Consider the following 8,447-nt stretch of genomic DNA (forward strand, 5'->3'; position numbering starts at 1 on the left):
AATTCTTCTCAAGAAGATATATATATATATATATATATATTGCTCTTTCTATAAATTTATTTAATTCACTTTGTGGAGATGTGAGCTAGTGAAGTTTGGAGTAAAATTTAATTTTTTTTGTGATAATACTAATTAACATGCATTAAATTTGATCTTCAGATATTTGTATGTCACCATGAAAATGCTGTAAGTTATCTGTTCATAGACTTGGTTAAATTGATCAACCCTGAGATATCTGTGATACTGTACATATTAATTTTTACTATAACTCTGAATTAATTAAATGTCTTCACAAAATTTAGAAAGCTTTTAGTAAACATTACAAGTTTGTTGTATCTAAAAGATCAAAGTTCTAGATAAAGTACTTTTAACAGTAACTTCCAGATTTACTAAAGATACCTTATTTTCTGAACTGCTGAAAATTTATGCAGTATTACATCTAATGAATATCAGTGAATAAGGTGTCTGCATTTAACTTTTCCATAGAACCATTTTTCCAGTTTATTGAAAGTGTCTTTGCCTTTATAGGGAATTTTGACATTACAACTATGTACATGAAATAACTCAATTTTATTATGAAGCTCGTAGGATCATGTTAAGATTTTTTCTGTGTTATTGGAAGTTAGATATTTCTGCATTACAGTAATAGCATGTTTTCTTGCTTCAATATTGTTTGAGAACTACTCTTTTAATTAATTTTTTTCACCAACAAATTGACTGGAGCAAAACATTTTTTAATTTTAAGCTCTTCTCATAGACCTGTTTTGGTGTATGTTACATATAAATTTTTGTATGAATAAGTTGTGGCATGGCATTTAAAAATTTAAATTTAGATATATGATGGCAAATATTCAGTTATTTTTTCCCTATTTATTTAAGGTTTCTAAAATGTATACACATAGTGTACTTCCTCAGACTTGAAAATATATAGCTTAGTTGATTAGGGATCCTAGATCTATTGAAAATCCATTGTGACATCTCACAAGTTGTTTTGAATTTTCACAAATTTGGCTAATTTTTCAAAATCTGGATCAAATTGGTATACAAGAAGGCATATTCATTAGTTCAAGTAAAAATCTGTAGTCTGTTTACAGTGTACCAGCTTCAGCAGCAAGCTCCAACTCCAAAGCGTATTGTATGCTCACGTGAGGTAAGCATTCTTCTAAATAGTGACAATGAAGAATATTTTTCCACTACTGTATTTTCTGTAATATTATTTTAATATTAACTGTCAGAAAACTGTTAGTGTTCTGAATTTATTCTTGGTTCACAACAGCTGAATGTGTTATGCATGTTTATTTCAACTTTTGTATTGTGTATTTACACATGTAACAGTAAAAAAAACAATGTTTAAATCAGTTACATGAGTTAAATTCAATATGTCAGATATGTCTTAATATATTTTCTTTTTAATCTATAGTAATCTATAATCTGTAGTAGTATTCTAATGCCAACTAAAAACTAGTTCCTCTCATGATAGTAAACATTTGGTTGTTGTTTCTGCGTAATTGCATTCTTTAGAAATGCATTATTGATAACACTGTAATATTTTATGTGTAATAGAATTGTGTAAAATGTTCCATATATAACTTGTACTGTACCTGTATTAGAATGTAAAGACAGCTTCTTTTCTAGTTCATAAAATTTAAACATTTTGTGCACGTCATAGGCAGTACAAATAATTATATATATATAATTGATGTAAATGTGCAACAATGGATAAGATGATGTGTTTCCCCTTGTTTTGTGTTTTGAAACATCTGATTTGTACATGAAAATTTAAAAACAATCCTAGACATTTGAGCTAAAACTTGCATAGTTACTAAGTCGCTTCTTATGGATTCCAAACTTTGTTTTGTCATTAACTGATAGAGATTATAGATATACTCAAATATGTTACATTGTCAATTTATATTTATAAAAACTAAATTTAAAAATTGCTGTAACATGTTAAGTTAGTTACTGCTCAAGACTGTGATAATTTTTAAGCCTTTGTATTTCATTTTAGAAAAACAGAAGGTAAGCCACTGAATTCTAATGTATGTAAGATATTTTATGTTGACCTAAATGTTCCCCTAGGCTATTTGATATGTAATTCTCTGTTTATTTACTTGGTGTCAGGTTCCAAATCGGCCCCCTCATTATGGAAGAGAGTAAGTTCTTGCTTCAGTTTTTATAAATCAACATTTTTTTTGACGAATTTTCATCAACTTATTCCTACTATAACATTTGTATATTAAACATTGGCTTGAAAATAAGAATATATATGCATTAAAACTGAGTGATTAATGAAATTTGCTAATTGATTAATTACTGACTGCATTAATCAATTATTCTCTCACCAGACTTGGATGGTTGGAATAACTGCAAATAGTAAGAATCAGAAGCAATAATTTTGATTAGTTAATTATTTTCAGAGTTGTGAATTAGTTGATTAAGCTGAGCATTCTTAACTGAAAATAATAATGAGAAACCATAATGGTGATATTTTGATTACTTGGATAGTTGTAATAATAGAAAACAGTAATAACTGGAAACTTTAATTTTGGTCATTTTTATTACATTGATAGATTTAATCATGATTTTGATTAATCAGATATTTTATGTGACAATAATTAATCACTTTTGTAAAAACAAAACATGTGCATAAAATTAGAGCTCGGTGATTAACTAAATTAATTAATTACCTATGATTTTGTTAATTTTTGTTGAATTCTGCACAAAGCTAGCCAAGAGTTCTGTACTTGCCCTTCCTAATTTTGAAGAGATATACTAGAGAGAAGTCAGCTAGTCAATACCAACCACTTTCCTCTCTAGGGTTACTCTTCACTAACAAATAGTGGTATTGAACCTCACATTAGAATGATCTAACAGCTCAAAGAGCAAGCAGGTGACAGGTTTCAATCCTATGGCCTGCAGATTGCGAGTCAAGCACCCTAACCATTAGGACAATTACCTATGAACCAATGTAATATATAAAACAAACATTCATAGCATTGCATGAATATTTGATTCAAGGTGTATTTTTCTTATAAATCACTAATTTTCTTCATAATATCTCTCAGTTTTTGTTTTTACAGTTTATAACTTGTATGAATATCTCTTGTGATGGAAAAGTTCATGATAATGCAAAATTCAAGGTGTATTTTTCTTATAAATCACTAATTTTCTTCATAATATCTCTCAGTTTTTGTTTTTACAGTTTATAACTTGTATGAATATCTCTTGTGATGGAAAAGTTCATGATAATGCAAAATTTCTGCTCTTATGCAAAAATTGGCAAACACTACAAACTGTGTACAGTTGTGTTTTGACATGTATGTCTTGGCTGGACATGATAAGAGTTTACAACAATACAGCTACTCTCATTTGAAGCTCTTTGATTATTCTGTGAATTTTTCTCACTTATCTGACAACTGTTTATACAGACAGTCAGCTCGCTATTGACAAAGCCAGTCAGAGATTTACCCATAAGTGAAAATGGATTCTCAGAATCGAAGTTAGTGGGCAGTCTGTGTATATAGTTTTTATTTTCTTGGTTGTCATCACTAATTGGAATTACACATGTATGCAATTTTTGGTTATCTGCGCATTCATGGTATACATTTTTTTTAGATTCTACATGATTTCTATTTAAACCCTTATTTTTCTAATATCTTGACTGTTTTATTGATTTTATTACAAAGGATAGTGAGCTTGAAAAACTAAATCTGCTAAAGAAGGTTGTTTATATACTGATAGAAGAATGATGTTTTAGGTTTCATGGGATGATCTCTAGATCTGAAACAGACTGGCTGCTTCAAGAGTGTGATGGTTGTTACTTAGTGCGTGAAAGTCTCAGAGCTCTGGACAGTATACCCTTAGCATGAGGTAAGATGTTTGATCCTTATTACATGTGTACACTGGACAGTATACCTTTAGCATGAGGTAAGATGTTTGATCCTTATTACATGTGTAGACTGGGTAGTATACCTTTAGCATGAGGTAAGGTGTTTAATCATTATTGCATATATAGATTTCCTTTGTTTGAAATTTATTTAAATGGCTTATACAGTCCTCAAAATTAAGACATACTATGCGACCAGAAAATGCTACTGTAAGTGCATTAATCGAGACAACACCACAGCGAATACTTTGGTCCGTTATGAAGAGATTTCGTCACTTAAAGAAACACTTAATACATGAGCAGGTTACAGTGTAAGCATTCTCACCAAGATAAGAAATGAAACACTTATATTGTGTTTTATAGTGATTGAATATTTTTGATGAAACTAAAATTATAGGTAGCTTTCCAAGTTAAACCTGAGGCATAAGCTTTATCATGTTCCGCCCTTCCATATTCAACTTTAACAGAAAATTAAGAACAAACAATTCTTGTCAAAAAATATCTTATTATTAAATGCTAACAAAATACAGTGAACTACTACTAACAACCTTGTAGTAAAAAATAATTTTCTTTATTCTTCAGTTAATGTAAAATTAAACATATATTTTCTGCTTTCTCTATGCCAAGAAGTATCTAACATATGTCATACTACTGCAAATTTAAAGCAATAAACGTCATTGTTCCCTCTAATACTAAAACATGCAATAATCCAAAACAAAACTACACATGGTTTAACAGAGTATGTGTTAGTCCTGGTTTTGAATCACATTTTAATTGAAACAAATGTTTTATCAATTAAACTAATAGAGAGTAAAAGCTCCAAAACATGGAGTTATCAATATTTTCAGCAGTCTACGTGAAAAATTAAAATACACATTAGAAATGGAAACTAGATTTGTGATGCTACTTACCTTTACTTTTTCTTGGCATTTCTTCAGTCATTGTAAGATGCCTTTCTTACAGGATTGTCCCTTACAACAATCCCCTAAATTCAGTTGCAATAGACATCTTAAATTAGGCACAGTGAGTTCTTTGTATTATGAGATATTTTAGTTTTTTATCAGCAATTTTATTTTTCTGTGAATTCTTAATCTTTGAAGTTATTCACAGAAAAAATTAAGAATTTAAAGAGAAAAAGTTACTGCTTTTCTTATAACAGCTTTTTTTCCTGCCCTCATACTTGATGTCTATGTAAAAAATCCCATGGCTTTCCATATGCCATCACTAATTTTGAGGCGTGCCTACATATGATTGAGGCCTCTTGAATGTTATTGCATATAAACTGAGTTTATGTTAATCAGCTTAAAATTTTATTACAAACCAAAAAACAAAAGCATAACATCTTTAAAAAAACATTAATTATTTAATAATTTTCATGTAAAATGTATAATTTTGTTATTTTAAGGCTTAAAAAAAGGCACACACTAATCTCAGAAAAACACTAAGACAATGACAGAGAAAAACATAACACTAGGAAGTGGAAAAGAAAGTAAGTTTATTCAGCTGCTACACATACTTATATATATACTTAGCATTAACTTGTGTTGATGTTATATCACTTTCAATAACTTTTAATGCACTTTTTCTGCTGTTTTTGTTTGCCTTAAACAAATGTAATTATATCTAGGCATAAGGATAGTTAGATAAACATATAATTTTTCATCATTTATTGTCATATCTTGCATTAAGTAGAATTGAATGATGTACTATCACATGTCAATATATTAGCCATTCTGGAGTTCTGTAAGCCACAAGCAAACATAAAAAAAGATTAATTGAAATCTTCAAGCTTATATCATTATTCACATACTTGGTTACATATTATTTAGAATGTTTATTTATCAAAATTAAAAGCTATTTGTATCATCACAATAAGCTTTTAAACTGCCTATATAATTACTTCAAATTCATTAAAGAACTTATTAAATTTAACTATTTAATAATAGATTTTCTTCTCTATGCAATAACACTTGTTTTTTATCATTTAAAAAATTGGAATGCTTGTTTGCATTGTGTTAGAAAAAAAAAGGAAGTGTAATGGTGGTAAGGAGCCTTTTATATTTTATTCTGAAATTTTCAGGTTTTGATATTTGAAAGGTTCTTTTTTGGTGCATTTGTGGGTCTTTTCTTGTTGTTGAAAACTTATTGGAAATGAAGCAGATAAAAATAAATGGGCTATAGTTTGGCCAGGTAATACTTAATAGTGAAGATTTTGGGTAAACAGTTTTTTATTATTTGCGAAAGATATCTAAAAACAAGAAACTTTTTAAAAGTAATTGTTTAAAAAAAGATTTTAAATGATACAAGTATTTTAAAAAACAATAACTAAGTATGAACAACTAACCCACTGTTGAAGGGTAAATACCTTTATTTTGAGTTTGCTGAAATCCAAGTTCTCATTGATAATATTAGCATTCAGTTTTTAGGCTATTGACATATTACGTATTTAAAGGCATAAAAGCAAAGATGTACATTATATTTTGCTATTTGGTGGTTTTATTTCGTATGTATGCTCAGGTTTCTGGCAGCTACTAAGAATTTTCGTCTCTACTATGATGGAAAACATTATGTGGGGGAGAAAAGATTTGATACAGTACAGGATTTGGTTGCTGATGGACTCATCACGCTTTACCTTGAATACAATGCTGCAGAGTATATATCTATGATGTGTGTTCAAATCAAATATGAAGAAAGTCCCTATATGACATTGAACTCTTATCAACAAAAAATGCGTAAAATGAGGATTAAGAAACGATCAAGTATTTCTAGCCAAGAAAGCAACAGTACACGATCTACTCATGAGTATGACAGGCCTGCTGATGATGTAAGTACATGGAAAGTTTGTATATTTATAGACATACATGTGATTTGTTGCTTTTTCTTTTCCAAATAAATAGTTGTTTTATAAAAGAAAACCTATAAGTAAAAAAACATAGATCTACATATAATTATATTATGAGTTAAATTAACATTAGCTCTAAGCTAAATATTGAAGATACAGTATTTAAAACTAGTAAGAACATAAAAGAGACAGCTCTAATGAAATATACTTGAGTTTTATAAACATAATCCATTCATCAACCTTCTTATATAAAGGAAGACTAGAGTAAAGTGGTAATAGTAGTTTTTTTATGTCTACAGTTTACAATAAAGTTGACATAAGATAGTTATGTACAGTTCATGTTTTCTTTCTTTTTTCAGAGTGGGATATTCTCTCAGGAAGATTCAGTAGAGGGTGACATTGATGTCCATCGCTTTGAAAAGACTCACAACTTCAGGGTAACCAATGAATCTATGTTAATACAAACTGTTTGAGTATGTTAATATTTACATTTCTCTCCCAATACATTGATCTCTTTGTCTTGTATTATATGTGAATTACTAACTGATACAATGTATCAAGGTAATTTCATTAGAATTTTGATTTTAGAGTGGTTGAGCATTTTTAATTTTTTTTTTAGAAATTGATACACATATTGTAATACAGTCAAGTTTATCTGGTACTGATATATGCATCAGTACCTTGTGAAGTTTATTTTTGTCATGCTCTCACTTTAGATTGATATGTTTTTTTTACTGTTTAGATAATCATGTGCTTTATTTGTTTATTGGAGAGTTACTTTTGCTCTGAACTGTTAGTGCTCAGTCATGAATTTATTGCTAAATTCTTAGTTTAAAGAAACATATTTTAATTTTCTTCATACCTTTTATATTTAGACCCATAATTTCAAAGGGCTACCTTGGTGTGACCTTTGTGGCAACTTCATGTGGGGGATTATTGCTCAAGGTGTCAAATGTGAAGGTGTGTGTAAAGAATTTATTACACAATAAAACTTACTTTTTCTGTAATATCACTACTTGCTTGATTCTTAATGACAGTCTCCAGGATTCCCACAGGTCCTCAAAAACCATGAAGACCATGTAATTTGAAAAGTCATGTAAAATAGTATCTTGTTAAATCAAGTAGCCTATTTTATAAAAGAAAACAGTTGTTATATACATGTGTGTGTGTGTGTCTTTCTCTCTCTCTCTCTCTCATTATTTCATTTACTAATGAAGATCTACAACTATTAATGAGTAAAGGTCCTAAATTCTAGGAATTTCTAAAAATTAATTCCAAACAAGCAATTACTGCATCAATCAGCAAAGTTTTACATAAATAGAGAGTGTAAGAGTAATTCTGTTTAGAAACTGGGTAAATAATGTTAAAGATATAACCAATGAATGCATAACATACTTAAAGAAATTTGTTATTAACAAGAATGAACATGTTATCGATAAAAAAGAAGTTATTAAACATTTAGATTATTTACGTAGTAGATATATCATTAATCTTACAGATAAAGCAGCTAACAACTTTATCTTCATTTGTAAAGTGTTATTAATTAAAACCTTTTGGTAAAAAGGTGTATGAACATGTTAAAATAATATAGGATGTATCATAAATAAACATATTACAGTTTTATCAGACTTTGATGTACACAGCGTGGTCACAAGTAAATAGACACCACCTTTTCAGAAAAAATGAAATGTTTTAGTCATATTCACATGAATTGATATA

The 8,447-nt window shown here is 28.9% G+C and overlaps 1 protein-coding gene across 1 annotated transcript in view; it reads left to right on the plus strand.

Annotated features, from left to right (window-relative positions):
• Positions 1-8,447, plus strand: part of LOC106468156 (N-chimaerin-like) — a 28,252-nt gene that overhangs the window by 7,889 nt on the left and 11,916 nt on the right. The window contains 7 exon segments of the mRNA XM_013928567.2: positions 1,095-1,150; positions 2,122-2,153; positions 3,758-3,843; positions 3,846-3,870; positions 6,404-6,710; positions 7,088-7,165; positions 7,604-7,688. Coding sequence (XP_013784021.2) covers positions 1,095-1,150; positions 2,122-2,153; positions 3,758-3,843; positions 3,846-3,870; positions 6,404-6,710; positions 7,088-7,165; positions 7,604-7,688 — 669 coding nt within the window.

The sequence above is a fragment of the Limulus polyphemus genome, unplaced genomic scaffold, assembly GCF_000517525.1.
Source record: "Limulus polyphemus unplaced genomic scaffold, Limulus_polyphemus-2.1.2 Scaffold2895, whole genome shotgun sequence".
Lineage (NCBI taxonomy): Eukaryota > Metazoa > Arthropoda > Merostomata > Xiphosura > Limulidae > Limulus > Limulus polyphemus.